The sequence below is a fragment of the Ctenopharyngodon idella genome, chromosome 2, assembly GCF_019924925.1.
Source record: "Ctenopharyngodon idella isolate HZGC_01 chromosome 2, HZGC01, whole genome shotgun sequence".
Classification (NCBI taxonomy): Eukaryota; Metazoa; Chordata; class Actinopteri; order Cypriniformes; family Xenocyprididae; genus Ctenopharyngodon; species Ctenopharyngodon idella.
In genome coordinates, this window is record NC_067221.1 from 8,248,568 (window position 1) to 8,271,867 (window position 23,300).

The following is a 23,300-nucleotide window of genomic DNA, read 5'->3' on the forward strand; positions in this document are numbered from 1 at the left end:
TTGGGGCAACACGAAAGTCTCTTTATGTAATATTGACCACTGGCCTAGTTTTACTTATAAAAATATAATAAAATGAGGATTATCAACTAAATTGTTTGTGTATAGCCTATCCATGGTATATACGCAACTTTATAAAACATTTAAACCGTTACATTGGCTTTGCTTTGGTTTTCCTTAAAATGAACTGGAAAAAAAAAAATCATAAGATTAATCATGATTAGTCATTTTAATAATTTTTCTATTTTATAGGTTTAACAAATCAGAATTTAAATCTTCCCAAAGATGTTACTATATCTTCTCCATGTTACTAAATAGCCTACAGTAGCTAATTCAAAAGCTTGTTGTGTTGATAATGTCATAATAAGCTGAACAATATGCATAATATATACAATATATGTTATATTGGTGTTCTCCAAGATAGATATATAGATAAATTGACTGATTGATTGATAAGCCAACATGGAAAAGTAATGGTGGTTATTTTTTTGTTACCTCTTTAATAAGATCCTGAGCAGTGTAGTCAGAATGTTGCCCTGCCTTAAGCTGTGGCTTTAGGAAAACAGAAACAGAGCCCCCAACCTGTTCCCCCTTCTTCATCTACCTCAAAAACAGAGTGGTCAACATCAGTAACCCACAGCCCTTTACACAACCCACTCTGATCCAGACTTATTTGAGACCACGCCAGAGGAGACGCTGCGCAGCTTTCTACCACCCACCGTGTGACCACCTGCCCTCTCTATCCAAAATATCTTCTCTGATCTTGTACCATACTTTCTCTCTGTCATCAGACTTCTTTGACCAGAAGCTCTGTCCCATTAGACTTCATAGAGGGATATTTCATCCAACAATAAAAATTCTGTCATCATGTACTCACGCTCATGTTGTTTCAAACCCACATAGCTTTCATTCTTCTTTTACCTGCTTTGATGATGACCAGGCAGGTACTGAATCTTTCAAGATTCAAAAGGACAGAAAAGCACTAAAAGTGTCATTAAAGTAGCCCATATTATATTTGTACGATATTCCAAGTCTTCTGAAGCCGTTTCAAAAATGTTTCAGCCATTTTTTTTTTTTTTTCAAAAAATTCTGAAAAATAAATTATGGTTTCCACAAAAAATATAGCAGCACAACTGTTTTCAACATTGATAAGAATAAGAAATGTTTCTTGAGCATCAAATCAGTGTATCAGAATGATTTCTGAAGGATCATGTGACACTTTAGACTGGAGTAATGACTCAATGTTCAGTTACAGTGGTCAACAACCCACTGTAGGGAAAGAATATCAGTGAATAATGACTAAATCAGTTCAGCCATTTTATCTCACAGAATGTCTTCAGAAGATTTGGAATATATGAATGAACTACTTTTTATAATAGGCTACATTCATTGTGCTTTTGTGTCCTTGAAGCATAAAAGCTTTTGTCTCAATTCGGCAGTATTAAAATAGAGCACAGAAAGTAGAAGAGAAACAAACAAATGTAAAGGTCTGATGTGAAGAATGCAAATGCGATGTAATGACGCAGTGAATATGCTAATTAGCGCACGCGGTCATTTAACGACATTTAGCGAATTTTGAACAGGCTTTAGCTACATTCCCTTGAAAATAGTTTGCAACAGTGCGTACATTTAGAGACTACAATATTTTCCTCATAGTAATGTTAACCAGGCAATCACCGAAGAGCTTGAGGACATTAGCAAGATTAGCTAATGTCAGCCATGTTCTGTCATTGTACAATTTGCATTAAGTTCTCATCGAGATTGGATGGCAGTGTAACAGCTACGATTGATTAGCTTTCTTTGCTTGTCCGTGTTAATTCCTACAGACACTCATGACTGAAGTTTTCATTTTACACAGCAGGGGGAGTTATTATATCTTCAGAAACACTACAGCTAGATTCAACCAAGGACACTCGCATATCACGGTACGTCTATTTGGCTGTCATTATTTTCAAACACTCATTTAGACAAATTAAAATCAGCTAAACACTTAGTTAGCACATAATTGAATTGAAATGCTAATCCATTTAATATCTCTGTAACTTGTGTTTCAGGTATATTAAAACATTTGTTTTAGATAATTGTTATTTCTAAGTAATTTATATTTTATTTAAATATATTTAGATAGACATATTAGTTACATTGTTATTCATAGATTTTATAAAGGATTTTCTCTGTCCATGATATTTGGAATCAACAGTTTTTTATTCAGTTTATGAGCTGGAAACATTGTCATTTCAGGCTATCGGATTTACTAGATAGCTTGCAGAACATTAATTTGACTGAAGGACATGTGTAGAAATAATCTTATAATATATATTTAACAGGGAACCATATCAAAGATAAGCTTTGCTGATACTATTTTCATTGTACTCCGCTATTATATGTTCTTTTGGCAGTACAGATCATTTTCTTCACATGCAATGAGTTAATTACAGCACTGCTCTCCCTTCCTGACCTCCATAATGGACCACACTTCAAAGCTCTCCAACACTTACTTTTGTTGATTCAGATGTTCTTTACTTATATCTCATAGGAAATTAAGCTCTAATAGCTGGCGTTGTTAATACAGTTAACAGAAGAGTTTAAAGCCAACTTAAATTCCAAATGGATAAGCCCTCAAAGGAGGGGATCGGGCAAAACGTCTGGATGATTTGTGTCGGCTCACATTGGCCAGTGCGGTGCCTCAATTACAAATGGGCTAACTTTGGTTGCCATTTCAAACATTTATATATCTCTAGTGCTTCTGTTATGGCTCTAAAGGGAGAAATAAACCCCTTTTAACTGATAATATACTTCAAATATATTGGAGATACTTGACTGATCTGCCACTGTTGAGAACAATGTGTCTTTTGGAAGAAAAGTGGTAAATTACACCACGCAAAAAAAAAAAGTTAGTTTGTTATTATCATGCTGAATTCATGTCTTTGTTCTTATAAAGCAAAAGAATTATGAGTTCTATTGTTAATCTCTGGATAAAAGCATAGCCTGGATTGATTTTACGACTTTGTTATGTGACTGTCTTTCTTACTGTAGTTAAAAACGTATCATTTAATTTGAGACACACCTATCATTTGCTTGGAGTGAAGATCCAATGATCCTAAAAACAATAACAAAATTAAATCTTTTAAAACATTAGGCACTTTAATTGGATCAGATGTCTGCTTTTGATATTAATGGGCAATGCAGGAAAATGAGTAACAATTCCCAGCTGTCCGCCTCCCACCTGCCAACACACACATATGCAAACACACTTTCATATGGATACAAGCGTATAAAACAGATATATGATGCACTTACAGGCAGTGTTGGGGGTAAAGCATTACAAGTAACTTGAGTTACGTAATAAGAATAGTAAGTAGTAGAATAGTAAGAATAGTAAGTAGTAGTAAAGTAGTAAGTAACTAGTAAAGTAACACATTACTTTTTCAATTTACAACAAAATATCTAAGTTACTTTCTCAAATAAGTAATGCAACATTTATTTTTTTTCACATTTATTGACTGACAGCTCTCCTGTCCCCACGTTGAGAGAAATATAGTAAGTGCAGACTAGCGTTGTGTGTAAATATGATGGATATTGTAGTTTTATACTAAATGTGAACATGCATTTACTCATCACACTTGCACGAAAACATTCAGTATGTAGTAAATGAATAAAAACAGTAAAATGCAATCTCAGAATTTTAAACAAACCTGTAATAATTAAATATATTAAATTACACAAAGATACTTTATGTATTTAATATCACTTTATTAACCAGTGTCTTTGCTGCTGACCTTCAATGATCCAATTCAACCATACTAATAAGCAAAAATGACTTTAGATTTAGAAATAAGAGTGTTGAACTTCCTTGTCCTCTATCCTATTCTTCTTTAATCCAGAATTGCAGCAACAGCTGATAGGTTTGTTTGAGCTGCACCCTCTACTGTACAGGCGTAAATATACATTTCCTTCAGCCCGAAGCCCTTGGTATACTTCGTTTTTTACGCGTACGTTAGTGTACACGCACAGTCGAACGCGCAGCTTTGAAAAGTATACTTCATTTGACTCGTACGCATACACCGGCGTTCGACGCATGCGCAGTCTCTCGCCACGAGTTAAGGTGCGGTCACTTTTCGTCCCATTTACTTCCATTCATACGCACGAATGGAAATTTGATGAACTCTGATCTGCGAATTCGCATCAAGTGAAGACGTGCGACCTGTAAAAAATTGATTCGTCACGGCATGACCTCTTGGCTGAATTAAAAGAATGATATTTTTGCAGTAAAGTCGAGTAGGTTGTATATTTTTTATATTTTGAATTTATTAATATATGTTATATGTTGAATTCTTGTTTATAAAAAAAGAGGCTATAGACTGTGACATCATATCACAACCGTTGCAGCATCTGATGAAATTTCGCACGTTCAAAGTCTAGTGTGACCGCGGCTTTACAAGAATGCATGGTTACAAAATCCGGCGGTACGTGTACTCTTCTGATGACAAAATTTGCGTCACGCGCAGTGTGCGCTGACTCTCATGCGTAAAAAGTGAACTATACTTTGGGCTTGAGGCTTATTTATTTCACTTTTGGTGTGAAAGGGCCTTAACATTGGCCAAAAATAGAACTTTTTTGTTGTTATTAAAAAAACAAACAAGCAAGCACAGCCCAGGTGAGAAAAAGTAAAGCAAAAGTGATGTAACACAATATTGTAATGCATTACTTTTAAAAGTAACTTTCCCCAGCACTGCATACAGGTATTATGCCATTAAAGTGCTTTTATGAGACAATACTAAAGGCAGTACTATGAGACAATACCACTTTATTTAAAGGGTCACAGAATCTTTTGAAATGTTAACACTATTGAAACACACAAAACTTTTTTATTTGTTTTCACAGCATCAAGAAAAGTGGTTAGAAAAACTTATAGAGTCCTGGCTTGTTGAAGATGAACAGCGACTCCATCTGCAAAGCAGTCCACTGAGACGTGTTTTTGAGGTATATCTAGAACATAAGGAAGGCAAATAATAAAAAAAAAAATGCCGTCAGATGCTCACTCAGAATAATCCAGTCTTAAAGCCAAGCCAGCCATGACTAACTAGGAAATGACGTTATAGTTCACACAGTGCACACCTGCTTCCCTCACTGTATCTTTTCAAATATCTATTCTGTGGAATTATTTGCTCCCTGTGGAAGTTAGTTGTGTCTCCCAAGTGATAGAATAACAGTTTTGTCACTGGTTGAAAATGTAGTAAATATCTGCAACAGATTTATAGTGTCTATTTTTGATTCTACCTCTGCTGATAAAGGAAGGGGGTTGCCTTTGAACTTCGCTAGGCTCCTTGTTATTTGTCCAGCACATCAGGTTGGATTTTCCCATTGCGTTTCTGGTCATTTAGAATTGGATTGGGGTAGGGCAGTCTCAAATGAAGGATAATCTCTTAGAGGTCCTTTGCAGTGGGGGGTGAGGCCCGGGAGCGACCATTCACTTTTTTTTTTTTTTTTTTTTTTTTTTACACAGTTGCAGCTGTCTCAAAGCACTTTGATACAAAAAAGCTGAATGTTTTGCGGGCAGATCCTTGGGCTGGTTGCGGAATTCTTACCTCCCACTGTTAGGGCCCTTTCTAACCCCGAAGGGGCCCCTGCCATAACTGCCAGTTACCCCAAGTCGGGGCCATTTGCAAATTGAGCCTGACAAAAACGGTGAGGCAAAAACTGGTGCGTTTCGGAAATTAAACAGCGGCATGTCTAACTTTTTGACCATTGTGGTGTGAGATGTTGTGCGTGGTTGCTGAGTTGTTGTGGGTCACAAATCTACTCATTTGCAAGTCACATCACTCTATATGCACCTGCGGTGCTGAATGCCGTTCAGGGCTATTATTCACTGTACAAAACAGTAAAGATACTCTGACCACATATTTATTTATTTATTTAAATGTGGCAGGCAAACACTGATATGTTTGAACTCTCAGCTGAAAGTGTGAATATTTTTGTAAAAAATATGGCACACTAACATTAATGTTCAAAGTAGTTCAAAGTGCTTATACAATGGCACTTTATGATTCTGAATAGATTGAGATCGCTATATAAGCTTTTCTGTATCCTTTTAGATTCTTTACATGAGAAGAAATAGGACAGAATTGCCTTTGAAATGCTTAGATATAATCAGAAATAATATCGGAATAAAATAATTCTCGGACCGAGAAAGAGTAACAAGAACAAAAGACTCTCTTAGATTTTATTAGTAAACTCTCACTGCAAGGAAAAAGCATGGGAATAAGGCAAACTTCCACACAGGGAAAATTGCGGCACATCATAGTCATTTTAATAATCAGAAATAGTTACTATACATTTACTGGAGTCATATTATATGATGCAGTCGTCTCTCTCCAACCGTTTCACAACTGAACACCATTGTAAGGAAATTCAGGAAAAATGTGTTTGGTAGTAACAGACTGCATCTCAGGTATTATAAAGGCACAGAAATAAATTATAGATACTGAATTAGCCTGTGATACATTACATTTTACCTAGATGGTAAATTGTGTTCACAGGCCTTCATTTATTTTATTTATTTATTTATTATTTTTTTTTTTTTGTAGAAAGGGAGAATTCCTTCCAAATATTAATGTTTTATATCCACAAGAAAATTTTACTCGTTAACAGCTATTAATCTATGGTTAACTAGTTTACTCGTGTTTATTAAAATGAGATTTTACTGGTACTTTATTGCAGTTAAAATTAATGATGCAGTGAGTTAACTATCTTAGTACAGAAAAGCTCTTTGTGTTGGTGAGAGATTTTGGCAGATTAGATTAAAAGTGTAATTTTAGTCTTTTTACCGTATGAAAATTAATCTTAGAACTATTTTATTTTAATATAAAAATACAAATTGCTCAATTTGGCAGCTGTCCTAAATATTTATTTATTTTAACTTTTTTAAATTATTTTGTTTATTTATATTTATCTACTATATATTATATATAATATATATATATATATATATATATATATATAACATTTCACAAAATTTGATATTTCAAGGCATATCGTAAAATTCAGCATTTTAAGATGCAGGTGGAAACAGGATTGGCTGTAATATTATTTAAATATTATTTTTAGTCATTTTATTGTATCAAAATTAATCTTAAAGCTATTTTATTTTAATATAAAAATACAAATTGCCCAGTTTAGCAGCTGTCCTAAATATTTATTTGTTTTAAATTATTTTATTTTATATATATTTACATACACAAAATTTGATATTTCAAGGCATATTGTAAAATTCAGCATTTTAAGATGCAGGTAGAAACAGGATCGGCAGTAATATTATTATTAATATTTTTAAATAAATCAATTTAAATTAAATAAATGTTCTGAGTAAAAAAACTCAAAACAGATCCACCTGACTATTTGCCTTTTTTTTCCCCTCAGCATTTTTTCCCCCTAACTTCTCTCTAAGAGAGAGTGTTCTGGAATTGGCCATTGGTCCATCCTTGTTTTTCAGTGTTTACACATCCCTCACTTGTCTTTTCCTACTTGTGCAGCGTTTCAGCCCTGCTGTCAGGCAGATGTGCTGTCTCTTGCATTACAATACAGAAGTAGGTGTCAATGGCACTGGGGGAGAAAGTGAGAGTAGATGCATGCATGCAGGGGCTGGGTTGGACCTGGGTGAAGTTTTCTTTCCTAATGGTTGGGTTAGGGGCTGGGTTTGTGATGTCAGGCTGGAGGAAACAGATAAAACGTTTAGCGCGTTAGTTTGATCTGATGTGGAGATGTGGAGAGCGCGTGCAGCGGGACTGAGCATAGGAATATAGACACACACGGAGCGCAAGAGGAGTCTCCGCACCATCTCAAGGTGATCCAAAGAGTCGTTTTCACTTGGAGCAGCATGGCAAAAAGACAAATCTCCTTTCAGTGCCTTCACATTATTGGATATTGATCCATATTTTGTGAAAATAAAATCTTTTTAAGCGGACTTTCACAGCTCCCTGAAACACTCCACTGTTAGAATAAACCTCGACAAACTTTTTATTTTAAAATTTTGGCGGTTTGTTCGCAGGACGAAGCGTGACCGCGATCATTTGGACGCGACCCATTGCGCGCCGGTGAAAGGTGGCAACCTCACATAACCTTTATCCAGCGTCACATCTCTCCAAACAACCTTACACTGTACAGACAGCAAGCTATGTAAGTCTGCAGTCAAACGCGATACTATCACTTTAATTCGACCACAATGAGGATACATTATTGCGCGCGTAAATGAACTATAAGTGAATGACAATTAGACCCAGAGCGCGCTACAGAGACAGCTTTGAGGAGATCCACGAGACACGAGATGTTGTGTTTGGAGCTAAGCACTTAAAGTAGACTGTTTGCTGTCAGTTAGGGTACTCATTCAGTTGCATAAATGGTAAATTAGTTGAGGAACAGACTATCCACCTTGATGCACTGACAATTTCGACTTCCATTGTCATTACAATTTTTTTTTTTTTTAAACAGTAAAAAAGATACACATTACTATTGTAACTTAAAGACAGTATATGCTATCATTGATAAAGAAAAGGCACCCAAATCAATTTAAGCGAAGCAACCATTAGTTCCCTTCCCAAGTGCAATTCAAAACAAACAAACAAACAAATGTCCACACTTTAAAAGCTACACCTACTCCTCAATAAAATGATGATTTTTAGACTATTAGCTATTATTCTTGCAGTATTTCATGCTTGGCCGCTGAACAGCGCTCAGTCAGATCATATCCAGAAGTATAAGCGGACACTGGCACAGAAGGCGGACCGAGCGCTAGATGGTGAGCAGTGCGGCTCAATCAGCCGAAAGCGGCCGCCGCTCTCCACGGCGCAGCAGTACCCCCTAGTGGGCATGACTGGAAAGTACGCTCGCTTGATAGACTTGCACTTAAGGAAAACTAAAACCGGGAGGTCGTGTTCAGGTGAGTGCAGCTCTAGTGACACAAATGCGGTTGAATTAACTAACTGGAATAGTAATGAGAAGAAAAAATATGAAGAAGAGACTATCATATGGAAGAAAGAAGGCAAACAGTCACAGGGGGTCACTGCTCCTGGATCTACTAAGTCACACAAACCCCTTAAATCCATATCAAAAGGACACCCTTTACAGACAGATCAGGGTGGTGATTTGATAGACAGCTTGTCCTCATCAAGAAGGGTTGCACGGAGCCTTCCAGAGTTCAACAAAGAAGTCCCAGACGCCCATATCCACCACATCAACTACTCAACAGATAGTGATGAGTACTCCGGGGAGCAAGAGGGGCTGCAGAGCACTGCTGGGGAGCTATGGAGGGCCGATGTACGCGATGTGCCCGCAAAGTGGATGACAGCTGTGTATTTCAGCGGTCAGGCGGAGCAACTAAAGATGAACCCTGCATTTGGCATAGAACTTCCTCGTTCCAGGTTCACGTTAGAGCTGTGGGTCAAGCCGGAAGGCGGTCAGAATAATCCTGCCATCATCGCAGGTGGGTGTTCATTCATACATCATTCTCATATTCTGAAATCACTCTTTTTCATGTTAGAAGCTGAGATGCAGCTTTTCTCTCTCTTTTTTTTCTTTCAAAATTGGTTTTCTAGGAATTGAAATTGTCATAGGCTATTACTTAAAAGCAGCAGTTATTACTTGAAGGATACATAATTCACAATTAGCAAATGTCTAATCAGAATAAATACTGCTGTAAGGCATAGAGCCATGCAGACCAAAATGATTATGGGAAGTCAGATTCATTCCTCAAACTCGACTCAGTTCATCAAGTGCATCAAATGTGTGCGGTGGAATCTGTGTTGTGTCACACTTTGACACATTGTTGTTTCATTTAAGAGGCCTTTGTTTGAGGATATCAGCTGACAAGCAGATGAAAGGAGAATGGGGAAATCAGCTGCTTACGAGGTGCAAACGATGAGTAGTGCTGCTAAGGGCGGAGGGTTAGAGGAACAAGTGGCCACCACCTGCTCAGTCTCAGTGTGTCCTGTCTGCTGTATTTAATCACTTGATTCATAAGCAGAATGGTCTGGACACCGTACTCCTCACATTGACAGCTACCTTAATCAGCTCAATAGTTTGATATATTTAAAACATTTCATTTGCAGCAGAAGTAGGTTTTTTTCACATGCAAAGCTGATATGCGATTAATGTTTTGTAATATATATTTTATTTTATGTAAAATAAGGGAAATATATAATTTATTTATATTTATTTTTTATTTGTCATTGCAAACCCATCACTAAAATAATTTAATTTCTATAGAGGACCGTATTGTAGGGCTTACGGCAGCATTCCAGGTTTTCCCTAACTGTTAGTCGCTAGGTTTTTGATGTACGATTTTGACTGAGTTGACTTTCGATGCACATATGATGATTACAAAAACAAAATAAGGTGTGGAACATCACAGAAGGTGCCGGATCCCTCAAGGGAGCTTTCATAATCAGGTAAATGTGCATTTTTGAATGGCTGCTGAGGTGGGTCAATGTGGAAATGATTATATCTGGAAGTGCTTCTGAGACCAGTTCCCAGTAAGGAGAACAAAGCCCAGAGTTCTCTGGTTGTAACCTGCATGAGGCTTTTCCTCTACCATAGATGCCAAAATACATGCTTTTAGGCGAAAGGGGGTGCAAATATTATTCATCTGTTTCTAACACTGATGAGTCATCCGTCAGACCTCAAAGAGAGCATTAGATATTCCATTTTAAAATTATCCACCACTTGGATAAAATCAGTTTTCCCCAATGACGTGAAATCTCACAAACCTCTTAAATAAATGAGGGGTTCTACCATCTAGCTATTGTTAAGATTGTATTATTTCACTTTGACATATTTGTCATCACTAAAATCGTGTGAACATTCACTCCAGCTCCTTTTGAGGTCAATAGCTTTCTTTTAACAATCAGTGGACGAATCTATTGTTATAAAGCCAGTTAAAAAAAATAAATAAAAAATCACCCACTCTGCCAAATGAGCGTTCAAAGGCTTTACTGGAAGTGGTCTTTTCAGTGCTAACTTTTCTTTCGCTAATAAGTGATGCTATTCAAAAATATTCCCTTTCTCTCAGAAACACTTATCATATCGAAGCCATCACTCATACAGTCTTACAAATAAAGTATTTCTTTAGCGCACTTCGTCTCGAGCCAAACTCAGCACTCCGGGCAAGTTTGAGGTACTACTACTTTATTTAGTGGGAGACCGACACTATAAAAACAGTAAGATAAGAACCCGAGCTTTGAAAATGTAGTACCATCCAAGTGGATCATACTCTGGAAAGGTTTATCTTCAAATTCATGACTTCAGGGCTGATACACACAGAAATTAGCAGATGTTGTCACACGCAGGAGCCCCGCACACACATCGGCAGGCTTTTCCAATGAATGAAATTTCAGTGTGGTCTGCGTCCCTCAGGATATTTTGTTTAAAGCTGCCCATCTCTCGTTCTCCCGTTTGCAGGGAATAATGCACCCGAGTGTGTATGTGCTCGCATGTGCGTGTGTTGTTGGGAGGGTGAAGGGGTTCCCTGACCTCTCTCTGTCCTTCGACGGTAACATCTGGCTGCCAGATGTGACTGCGCCGTACGAAAGGCAGCTGGGAATATCAGTGGATTTGTTGAATGGAAATGACTTAAACTCTTAAACTCTTCAGATAATTAAATGACAATTACTCTGTGCTTGATGAAGCTACGTTTCTGTTCATTGACTTTTTTTTTTCTAGGCGTGTTTGACAACTGCTCGTATCCCTTGAGCGAGAAAGGCTGGTCTGTCGGTATTCGAGCGGCAGACCCTACAGGAAGAAAAGATGGCAGGTTTTTCTTCTCCCTTCGCACGGATCGTGCGCTCAGATCCACCACTATCGTCGGACACCAGCGCTACCAGCCCAACAGCTGGACTCATGTGGTGGCCAGTTATGACGGCCACAAGATGGCGCTGTACGTAGACAACGCCAAGGTCGGCGAGAGCAGCGAACAGTCAGGTGACTTGTACAGCCCCTACATCAAGGCCTGTCGGTTGCTTCTGCTCGGCGGACACCAGTCTGATCATGAACACAGTTTCCGCGGGCATTTGGGAGGCGTCACGCTTTGGGGTTATGCGCACACTCACGAAGCACTTTTTAAAGGTCACCAACCCCATGCAGAGAGACAATCTCCCCTCCTGTCCCAGTGGGCAGATTTCTCAGAGGTCGAGAAACAGTGGGCGCCCTACAAAGACCGTCACAACCCAGTCATTGTGGCTCTTCCCATCCCAGAAAGACAGCTTGTGTCTCCATTTCTGCCGCCTCCATGCGGCGTGACTGTGTGTGACAATGCCGACATCGCCCTCAGTTATAACCAGCATTGGCAACTGAGAGCCGAGAAGCGCCTACGTTACCGCATCGTGAACATCTGTAAGGATGACGGCGCTGACCCAACAGTCTCTCTGCAGCAGATCCAGCTCCAACACCAAGCCTTGGAAGATGCCTTCCGTCCTTACAATATTACACTAGAGCTCAGCATTCACAGCGTCTACAACTCTTCCCTCCAACGGCGCTTCGTCCTCAGCAACTGCCACATTGCAAAGGTGGGGAACCGCCAATGTGATCCCGAGTGCGACCATCCTCTCACGGGCCACGATGGGGGCGACTGTTTGCGCATGGGGCCCTGCTACAACTGGAAGCGGAGAGATGGAGTCTGCAACCCAGAGTGCAACAGCATTCACTATGATTACGATGATGGTGATTGCTGTGACCCCGAGGTCACAGATGTCGCAAAGACCTGCTTTGATCCAGAGTCTCCTCAGAGGTAAGCTTATGCTTCAATATGGTTCCACTTTGGCAACTAACTTGAACCCAGGCATAATTTTAGTGGGATGTGCAAGGGGGTTCTTGTTTTGGTCCTAACTCAAAGATTGCAAAATCTTTCTAGCAAAAAACCCTCAGGATGATATTTGACTGACTGCTTGCTTCTATTGAAATCGATGCAGGTACCATAGTCGACTACCACATCATTACATCAACTGTGTACATTTATATCCTTAGCAGATGCATTCCTACCAAAACTGCGTGCGTTAAAGTGCTAGGTCTTAAAGGCCAAGACAAAATGATTGAAAGCATTCCCTATCCCTCGCTGAGGATCTCTACAAACTGTTTTTTTTTTTTTTTTTTTGAGTTCAAGAAATTGACAAAAGTTATGTGCTTGTTAAATGTTCTCACAGCAGCATCAGGAAAAAGGAAACCATAGTGTCTTATTGTGAAATAGTGTTCATTTTTTTGTCCTTCCAAGATTGTCAGAGCATTTTGTATTACTCAACATGCAAAGCATACAAATCGGCCTTCTGGAATAGCTTTAAAAAGCATGCAAAACTTGGATGTAGAATTGAGCCAAAGTATACACTTAATGTGGCTAAACAACAAAACCAGAGGTCTCGGCTCTATTCATTGTGAAAGGCAGGACAGTTTTGCTCCCGTACAGATTGTTTGATGGCTTGTCATAGATTCTTTCATTTTTTCTAATGCTACATATATATAAGTAGACACTCACAAAGTCGTACTAGTACTAGTCGTACTTAAGATATATGGTGATAAAAGCATCGTTTTAACTTCCTACCTTTTTGCTAGCAATTCAGACTGCACTTATTGCATATATGCATGTTCACATAAATGTTTAATCATATTCAGTCTGAATCTTATAGCAGGATAAAATTGCTTTTATGTCAAAATTCCAGATGCAGTCTGGGAAGTGTTGTTCCAGACTCAGTGTGCTATGAGACCTTGTGTCTCAGCCACCAGCTGTTGTCATTTTATGGTTGCTTGAGAACAAGCTTTCTTCAAGATACGCCTATCTGTTCCTAAAGGGCTCCTATAGAGATTAATAAGCCCCAATGATACCATTGGATGGTGGTCTACACTCTTTTGGTAGTTTTGCCCTGGGACACTTTTAAAGTGGACAACAGCAAGTTTATAGCCAAAATCCACATGCAAAGGTTTTTTTCTTCTTCTGTTCAACGTTGGTGGATAATAAATCAGTTGAACGCCATCTCAACGCTGTTTCTACGAGGTTTGACTGCTTATCATGGCCTGTTAGCCTCTGGTGGTAGATGATGTAACTACACATTTTGCAGACAATCTTTCAGCCATTCAAAAGTAGTTGATAAATAGTTATATTAATAATAATAATAATAATAATAATAAGCAACATACACTACCATTCAAAAGTTTGGAGTCAATAAGCTTTTTTTTTTATTAATTAATACATTTATTCAGCAAGGACATGTGACACTGAAGACTGGAGTAATGGCTGCTGAAAATTCAGATTGGGCATCACAATAATAAATAGCCTTTTAAATTGTAATAATATTTTCACAATATTACTGTTTTTTTTACTGTATTTTTGATTAAATAAATGCAGCCTTGGTGGGCATAAGAGAATTCTTTAAAAAAAAAAAAATAAATAAATAAATAAATAAAAATCTTACCGACCCCAAACTTTTGAATTGTAGTTGATTTGTTGCTAATATTTTATTGTTTTACCATTTCCCAGTTTGTTTTGAAAGGCTCGTAAAAGTGTGAAATGGATATTTCTCACTTTCACACAGATCAGGATAGTCACTAGTGAAGGGCTTGGGACATTGTCATGATGTAATTTCCCTGCGATCCTGTGCCAGCCGAGCAACTGCCATTGAGATGAATGGGAATGCTTAAAAAGATAGCTTTCTTCAGGGAATTTCAGACCTCCTTAATTCTGTCAAGGCCAACAGTTTGTAGTAGTGGTAGCCTAGAGTAGCATGCTGTCCTTGGCAATCCATATTCAATAAGCTATCCAAAGGTAACCCAAAGGTTCTTTCACTGGACTTGTTTTTCTCTAAATATGATGTCAATAAGTACAAATGCTAATAGCCAATGGGACCATAGACTAAGAGGTCTTTCCTTAGCATGCTTGTGCATATCTCTTAAGGCAACTGTTCAGATTTTGCAGAGAATTAATGCAGGGATGACATTTTGATGGCAATTGTATAGCGTGCTTTTTATGTGGAGGTCTGGGATTTTAATGTTTTGCTGTGTGAGTTATAGCCCAGGTATCTGCTGTTGGGCAGTGAAGCTCGAGGACCTGCCAATGGCTGTCACTACTCAAATTTGTTGTTGAAGCAGAGAGAAACAGCACAGGGGAACCACCAGGTGCTTTTTTGGCAAGCTCCAGAAATGGAACGAGAAGAAAGCAAAGACATTTTAGTCCAGACATTTAAGCCAGTAGAACTGAACTACCTGATATCTCTTCTCTTTAGTAATTAACTTTGATAGATGCTTAGCAATTTTAGCAATTTATGATGCATTTATTTCTTTATTCATTCTGCTTTTTTTAGTTTTTCCTGTGTTATTCAAAAGGATTGTTTCCACCTGAAAGGTGAAGTGTGTAGTGTGTTGTTTTTTTTTTTTTTTTTTTCATAAAAATACTTCATTCTATCCCAGTTTCATGCACAGGGAAAACCACTTTGTGTTAACATCCGGGGTGTATTCCAGAAAGCAAGGTTAACTTACCATCACATATACTCTGAATTCTCTGTTGATTAACCCAAACCTTGCTTACTCGAGGTATGCTGGTTCCAAAACACGCGTCCAGGAGTAAGTTCAGCCAACCCAGAGTATGTTCCCAGTTAACACACCAGACATTCTCAACAGAGCAACGAATTGATGATTCACCATGTAAACACAGACGCTAAGAAAAAGCGTGCCATTCTACAAGAGATTGTATTATTATAGGGAGATGAGAGGGTCTTTATCTCTTACCATTGGAGAAAGTGTAACGGCTAACTTAATCACGTGTGGCACCTCTCAGCCTATCGTGTAATGGCCTCTGGTCTCCTTCCCTGCATAACGCCACAGCCGGAGTGTTACTGTACTGTATGTCACATAACCTGCTTTCTGGAATACCTCCCAGGAAACACTCAGAAAGTGTAAACACCTGCTTTTAAACTTTGTTAAAGTAAAATATATATACAGTAAGTAAAATTATACAGTATAAAATGATTATACAAGTACAATTATGTATGTATAGTATTATTCCAAAGTTTGGGGTCAGTGAGGTTAAATAAATAAATACATTTATTCTGCAAGGACACATTCAGTTCATTAAAAGTGACAATAAAGGCTTTTATAATGTTACAATGTTACAATATAATGTTACCTCACTAGGTTTTGACCTTGTAATGTCTCAAAAGAGTCAATGAGTGAGGGTTAAGAGGGCAAATATTGAGTTTATTTTCAATTTTCATTTTTGTGGCAGAACCCACTTCAGTCTCAGAATTACACCCTGTGCCAGTCAAACCGTGGTGCTGAGTGCAGACCAACCCGAGTCTCCCTGACACATGTGATTGCTCTGATTAGATTAGAGGACTGTGCTGACATTTTCATTTGCTGTTGTTTTTTTCATATTGTGTTTGTTCCCTGAATAAGCATTTTTGTGGCATCAGTTGGTTTGTGGTTGGTATTAGATTCCCCTGTGTGAAAGCTTAGGGAGAAACGGACAACATGTTTTTTTTTTTTTGGTTTTTTTGGTTTTTTTTGGGATAATGGATAATTGATTTGATTGATCTGTATAGAAATATGTTTTTTCTTAAACATATTGAAAAGCTGGACTGGTAAATGTCTGCACTCGCAGCTTACAGTTATTAGTTAACCACTAATGTCCGGGCATGAAGGAAGTGTTTATTTAAGGCTTGAGTCTGAGAGTTGTTTGGGGAAAAAAAAAATGATTATTGAATCCAGCCGAAATATTATTTGATTTGGCCTCTTACACTGTAAAATGTGATTTGTTGCTTAAAAGTACAAAATTGTATAACTTAGATGCATTGATTTGATTTAAAATGTTTGGTAATGTATTATTTGTTGAGAAATTACACACTTAACTTTACTGATTTAGTTAAGTGACTTTGGATAACTGCAGTGAATTCTAGGTGCATTTTGTTTCCTGTTTTAACCAATTCATCGTCTTTCCATGAGGAATGTTAATTCAACACATCAAGTCAATACATCTATGTTACAAACTTTTGTACTTTTAATAGGGTCATTCTATGTCAAATAAACCAAATTTCAGAAACTTCCCCAGCTCAAAATTTTGATTTGTTAATATTGAAGATGAATTGCTAATAAAACAAATAAGTAATACTAAAACATAACATAACTTGTTTTCAGAGAATATATTTCAAATTAAACTGATTTGTTTTACCCCTTTGGCAACTATTATATTTAACTATATTTTATTTAAGCATAAATTTAACATAATTTTATGACTAATTTTAAGTATATGATTAAAAAGGAAAGACAAAATACTGATTAAGGACATTATTTTTTTGCAGAGCTAAGTGGTTGTGACTAAGGAAAAAAAAAACAGTAAATTTAAATCACCTGTCATAATGTGCAACCTTCACTTTTGCTAAACGCGTTTTATTGCCAGTATTCTGTGTCTGATTGACTTTACTTGTCTATCAACAATAATTCACTATACAAAAAATTATGGTCCAAAACACTTATTTTCCAGAACACATCTAGAAAAGAACATTGTTCACCTTTAAGTCATGTGAATATAAATTGTTAAATCATTTGAAATATTTTACTGAATTAGCCATATAGGAGAGATTTAGGCAAATTGAGCACTCAAAAAGATTGGCTCAGCCTTTGCTTGTTTAATAAAAAATGACGTCAAAAGTACGATGCTTGGTTTATTCTCGCATGGAACGGGTCCAAGAAACAGTAGGTGGTTCAGCTAATGGGCTCGACCCCTTCGGCATGATCCAAAGGGCATTAAGAACCGGACCTCTTCAAACCAACAGGCCAATGATATGAGGTGCAAAGGCTTAAGCAGCTATGAAAGCAAACGAGAAAAATTACACGTGACATATTCCAAAGTAAAAATAAGTTAACATCACACTTCAAAGCACCTCTATGGCTATTCATCACAGCTGGGAGTGGAATAAAAAAGTGGGTAGTCGTTTCATGCGCCATAACCATTTCGAACAATTATAATCTCTAATCATTTTGACATAAAGTGATTTTTTTTTATGACTGTTGTTAATAAAACTGCTAATAAAAGTTGAGGCAAATTTAGAAACACTGTATATGACATTGTACCACAGTAAATTTTATGTTAGTTCTCTTACAAATTCCATTTGCTTGCTTCTGATGGCATCTACCATCGTATAAGTGTCATTTTAAACCGTTAATTTAGTAAAATTTGAAATTTTCAATCCCTTTTAAATCTTGATTTGACAGTCTCAATCCATCAAAGAAAAAGTGAATAACCTTGATCTTTGAATAACTTTGAAATAATGATCAATGATTCAAACAGAATTTAATTCTGCTGTAAAGCAGCTCTAAAAAAGACAGTTCACTGTTGATTTAATTCAGTTCAATAACTGTGTATCAATCATCAATTATGAAATGAGTTCACTTCAGCTTGAGCAGCTCTGCAGAAAATGGTTGTCATCTTCCTGCTAAATTCAGATCATGCTTGGCTCTCATCCAATATTGTCAGTGCAGTCAAATCAATAATATTACTGAACATTAAGTGCCCCCAACTAAGCAAGGCAAAGGCGATAGTGGCAAGCAGGGCTTGACATTAACTTTTTTGCTCACCAGGCACTGTGGCTAGTGTTTTTTCAAAGTTACTAGCCACTCAGCATTTTCACTGACCATAATTTTGACATCAATACCATGGGAAAAACTGCAATATAGATATTTTTAATATCATCTCATAATTTGGCAGGTAAATTAGGCTGCTGTCACTTTAAGTCCTGACGCATGGATCCATTATACTGTTACACATGCGTGTTTACATTCACTTAAAACATAACTGACTGTGTTTACATGACTACTCGCCAAGACCGGCACTTCGGGTGTGAGCACAAAGTCTGCTGGAATGAGTAAAATTATGCACAATACATGCAATCCCACTCCGAAATTCAAGCTCTGTAACACCAACAATATTCATTTGGAGCAAATTAAATGAGTGAGTGAGGGGAGGCGGGTTTGTGTGTCAACTCGCTGTCATAGAGATGAGAGAGCGAGAAAGGGCAGCTGGTATCATGTATCTATTCTGCAGAAAATGAGTATTGGAAGTATTTTTTTTCAGTATTGATATTTATCAAAAAATCTATATTTTTGACAACATTACATTGCACACAGTTTATTATTTCAGATGCCTTTTTTAAAAGACTAAAATTGAAAAATGTATAGCCTATATTATATATAAAATTCAGCCAAAGAGGCTTGTTTGAGTGACCGTGTTTGGAGGGTTGGTGGGTGTTAATGTCAAACCCTGGTGGGAAGAAACCCAAACTCCATCAGGAGACTGAAATGGAGAAAAAAGGAAGGGTAAAAAAAAGAAAAACTTGGGAGATACCAGACTTAGTCAGTGGCCAGTTCTCCTTTGGCCAATGGTTTTCATGCTGTTTATTCATGTTTATAAAACGGTTAGTTCCTGTCCTTGATTCTGATTGGTCAATAGCTGTGTTTTATTTGAATAAAACACGGCTATGACTGCTTCACCCAACAGTTCTGTGTATCACTACACAACACCCTTAGCAACCACTCTTAGCAACGTAAACTGAATGTTCTCAATTGATATTGTTCATTGAAGCTTACTGTATTATGTAGAAGAGAATTGTGAGAAAAAGATCGAGTGAGTGAGTTTATTACCTGCATTCTGATTTAGCATTTTCCTTCAGGTCTTTCCTATGTTCATAATAAAAAAATCTGTTTAAATGTCCGATGTATTATCTTGTCCTTTTAACATTTAAGGGGTTTTCCCGTGACTGACAGCGCTAGTCAAAGCATTTGTCAGTTGCGTCTTGTTCCGTGTTCACAACAGTTCAGTCTTTTCAATGTAAAAGTCTTCGCTACTGACTGACACACTCATAAAGACAGTATTTGCCGCCATCTAATGGCGTAATAATGTAACTTCTGTTACTGTTCACGGTCAGGGACTATTTTTACCGGCGGAATTAATGCTTTAGTGAAAGTTTACTTCATGAAAGTTACATTGATACATATTTTTGGCTTTAATATTCGCCTAACAACACCCTTCAGCCGTGACTTATTCATGATACTGCAGAGCCTCTTGTACCTTATTGCTTACTTATGGCACTCCCCTTAATAATAACTTATTTTATATGCAAAGTGCTTGACTGTGTGTCAATATCTCTGCTCCAGGGCTTATCTGAGCATAAAGGAACTGAAGGAGCTGCTTCATCTGAGCAGTTCAGACATTCTCAACGTGTTCTTCGCTAATAATTCAGCACGTGAGGAGCTTGCTGGGGTCGCCACCTGGCCATGGGCAAAAGAAGCTCTTACTCATCAAGGTAAGATGTCCACTCAAATGTAACGCAAGAGCTCATGAACATGACAAAGTGAAGAACCCAAGTCCAGTTTCATTAGAAATGAGGAGATGTGAACATGATGTGAACATGAAGATTTAATGATGAAAACATGGCTTAACTATAAGCATAGACATGATTCAGCTAGACTAGACTGAACTAGAATGCTCTACACCATTCTAGGTGTAGTCGATTGTACATCTAGACCAGAGGTTCTCACCTCTGGCCCTTGAGGTCCACTTTCCTGTGCTGTGTTCGAAATTGCCCCCTATACCCTCATTCACTGTTCCCTACATTAGTCCACTAATATAGTCCACTTGAAGGAGTGAATGAAAACGAGTGAGTGAATTTGGGACACTGAGTGCGCTGAAAGGGCTGCTGCTTTTGCATAGTTTGTGCTTGCTGTTTAATAATCATTTGAAACCTAGCACACTGGCAACTCCAGTAGTAATGAAAAGATTTATCTTGAGCTCTGTCATGAAAACTAGCATGTATGAACCTTAAAGAATTAGTTCACTTAAGATTTAAAATGTCCTGATAGTTTACTCACCCCTATGTCATCTAAGACAGTGGTTCTCAACTCCAGTCCTCGGGACCCAATGCTCTGCACATTTTGTATGTCTCTCTTACCTGACACACTCAGTTCAGTTGGTTGCACACTCGTTGTTGCGGTGCATTGTGGGATTGAATGAGTGCACTCGGTAACGTCGGACACCACTACAAATGTCTGTCCCCTCAAATAGTGCCCTATTTAGGGGAATAGGGGGTCATTTTGGACACAGTTTTGCTCCAACTCTAATCAAACACACCTGAACCAGCTTCAGGGTTACTAGAATGTTAAAGGCAGATGAGTTTGGATAAAGGTTGGAGCTAAACTCTGCAGGAAAGTGGACCTCGAGGGCCAGAGTTGAGAACCCCTGATCTAGACTAGAATAAAAATACCAAAACTATGACATGCCTTGAAGACTAAACTATGAAAACTAAAAACATGATGTCATTTGACTAGACTAGACTAGACTGAACTACACTAGACTAGACTTGAGTGGAGAACTCACCCAAGGTTTGGCTGGTTAGCATTGGTCAGGCCCTGCTGGTAGATGTCGCAACTACACCATTTGGTTTTAAAAGCATCTTTTTCTATTGATGGCCTTTCAAAAGGCAAGTAACCTATAAATCACAAATATTTTACCACATTATATCAGATGTTTTATTGCTTGTTTTTTTAAATGCTCTTAAAAGCGTGAAATGGATTTATATTTTCCCACACATTTGGCGTCATAGCTCAGCATAGTCGCTAGTGAAGAGGTTGGTACTATGCCTGTTTTTAGAAGGGATAAAAAATAGACAAGATAACTTTAAAATAAAAGACAAATTAATATTTCAAAATAAAAGACGTTTCGTTAGATCTGCCTCTTGGCCTCCATTCCCAACTGGGTTCATTCTACCATGGACAATGTCAAGTTAAGACCTCAGTTGTTTCCAGTCGCTACATTCCCCACTGCACATGTGTTTTTTGTACCTAATGCCATACATCATCTTGTTCATGACTTGCTTTTTTTCCCCGATCGCCTTAAATCTTTTCTTTAAAGAAACAAATTCTTGTCTCTTCCTCCTTGTTGTCTGTGTTTGCCTTTACGAGATTAATGGGCCGTAATCTCAAGCATAAAAGAAAACACTTGCAGCACGCATAGATTTCCCTGTAGATTGCCCCTTAATCATTAAGGCTGTCCACCGGGAGAGAAGAAAAGGAACTCGACAACAACCAAACAAAAACAAAAGGAAGGTATTACCCTGTTGCCATCTCCATCCAACTGCCAGCTGATTTTATAGTACCCGTCGTTGTTGTGTTTTAGAGCTCATTAAAATGGTCTCGGTTAAGTCCAGCTCCTTTAAAAAGGAGATTTCTCTCAAGCAGGAAGGTTTCTTATATAAGTCCCCCGCCCATTGGTTCAGGATACATGATCAGGTCTTGGCTTTTTGGGTTATAGCTTTTGTTAATGAGATGATTTTGGCCTGTGTGTAGAATGTGAACTTTTAAACCGATATTAGCATGAGTAATTAGCGCCAACTTGTTTTTTGTTAGCTTGAATGTGGTTACAGTCTTTTCTAAAGTATAAGTGATAAAAATTTACATTAATGTTCAATTTGTTAACATTTAGTTAATTTATTAGGTATCAAACCAACATTTTCACAGCATTTATTTATCTAGATGCTACTTTATTAATATATTATTGTTTCATTAAATGCTTTAATTTATAAAACTTGTAAATGTAAAAATATATTAGAACATGTATCATTAACCAAGATTAATAAATGCTGTAAAAGTATTGTTTGTTGGTATTTCATGTTGCATTAACTAATGTTAACATACTGAGCCTTATTGCAAAGTGTATAACAGTCAATTTTATATTTCATATTTTAATACAATTCATTTGATTTTATATGTTATATTTGAATCGCATACACAGCAAAATTCTCAGAGTTAAATCAGCTCTGCTCAGATTGCATATGGTCCCTCTCTATATAGTGTTAAAGTAACACTGAAGCAGAGTTAAAGTTAATGAGATTAATTAAGTTATGATTGAGCATTAGTGATGAACACCTGCTGTTAACAAGCAGAATCACTGAAGAGAAACACAATAACTACAAATGACTTCCAGCCACAGCCTTAGATGAAATCAACTGAAGATAGAAGACATTAAATCCCTCAAGATCTGATTAAACAACTCCACAAACAGCATATTTTCTCATTAACTTTAACTCTGCTTCAGTGTTATTTTAACTCTATGTAGGGAGGGACCATATGTTCTCTGAGCAGAGTTGATTTAACTCTGGGGATTTTGCTGTGTATTATATTTGTACCCCCTTAAAGATTTATTTTAAGAGCCCCAAATTTGGCTTATTTCATGATTCTCTTGATTACTTGACACTGGATACTTATTTGTCAAATTTTTGTGACCGCTA

General features: G+C 37.5%; 1 protein-coding gene across 1 annotated transcript in view; it reads left to right on the forward strand.

The window, feature by feature from the left end:
- Positions 1 to 7,699: 7,699 nt before the first annotated feature.
- pappa2 (pappalysin 2) overlaps positions 7,700 to 23,300 on the forward strand; it is a 70,484-nt gene continuing 54,883 nt past the window's right edge. Inside the window, exons 1-3 of the mRNA XM_051865047.1 lie at positions 7,700 to 9,475; positions 11,710 to 12,772; positions 20,173 to 20,321. Coding sequence (XP_051721007.1) covers positions 8,662 to 9,475; positions 11,710 to 12,772; positions 20,173 to 20,321 — 2,026 coding nt within the window. The 5' untranslated portion in view covers positions 7,700 to 8,661. The remainder of the gene's footprint in view (positions 9,476 to 11,709; positions 12,773 to 20,172; positions 20,322 to 23,300) is intronic.